Here is a 355-nt window from a genome sequence, read left to right as displayed (position 1 = left end):
CAACCATCTGTCTCAGCACGAACAATCCACAACACAATGAAGGGTCTTTCATAAATATCCTAGCACCTCATGAGCATCATCTGTGTCAATCCATCATTAGGGGCAAAAAGGCCTGGTCACCCTCCCCAATCCAGCCAGTCATCCGAACAGCCATCAAGACAAACAGAAATGATAATCTCTCGCTCAAAAAACATTTGGCTCGTTCGCTCGTGAAGTAAGCCGAGATCACGTGACCGCCTGGTGTCCCTGCAGGCAACACGCCCCTGCACCGAGCTGCTGCGGGCGGTAATCTGGGCGGTGTCGTCATCCTGCTGGCATGGTGCGCCGACGCCTCGCTCGTCAACGCCGAGGGTGA

At 54.4% G+C, this 355-nt stretch overlaps 1 protein-coding gene across 3 annotated transcripts in view; it reads left to right on the top strand.

Annotated features, from left to right (window-relative positions):
* Nucleotides 1-355, top strand: part of LOC119587918 (E3 ubiquitin-protein ligase XB3-like) — a 46,347-nt gene that overhangs the window by 23,542 nt on the left and 22,450 nt on the right. For 2 of the 3 annotated variants that reach the window (XM_037936628.1, XM_037936626.1), the window contains exon 7: nucleotides 253-351. The exons of the other annotated variant lie outside the window; for it this stretch is intronic. In XM_037936628.1, coding sequence (XP_037792556.1) covers nucleotides 253-351 — 99 coding nt within the window. The remainder of the gene's footprint in view (nucleotides 1-252; nucleotides 352-355) is intronic. 3 annotated transcript variants of the gene reach the window in all.

The sequence above is a fragment of the Penaeus monodon genome, chromosome 23 (genome assembly GCF_015228065.2).
Source record: "Penaeus monodon isolate SGIC_2016 chromosome 23, NSTDA_Pmon_1, whole genome shotgun sequence".
NCBI classification, from domain to species: domain Eukaryota; kingdom Metazoa; phylum Arthropoda; class Malacostraca; order Decapoda; family Penaeidae; genus Penaeus; species Penaeus monodon.
The sequence above is the reverse complement of the archived record's forward strand: the minus strand, read 5'-3'. Positions and strand labels throughout refer to the sequence as shown.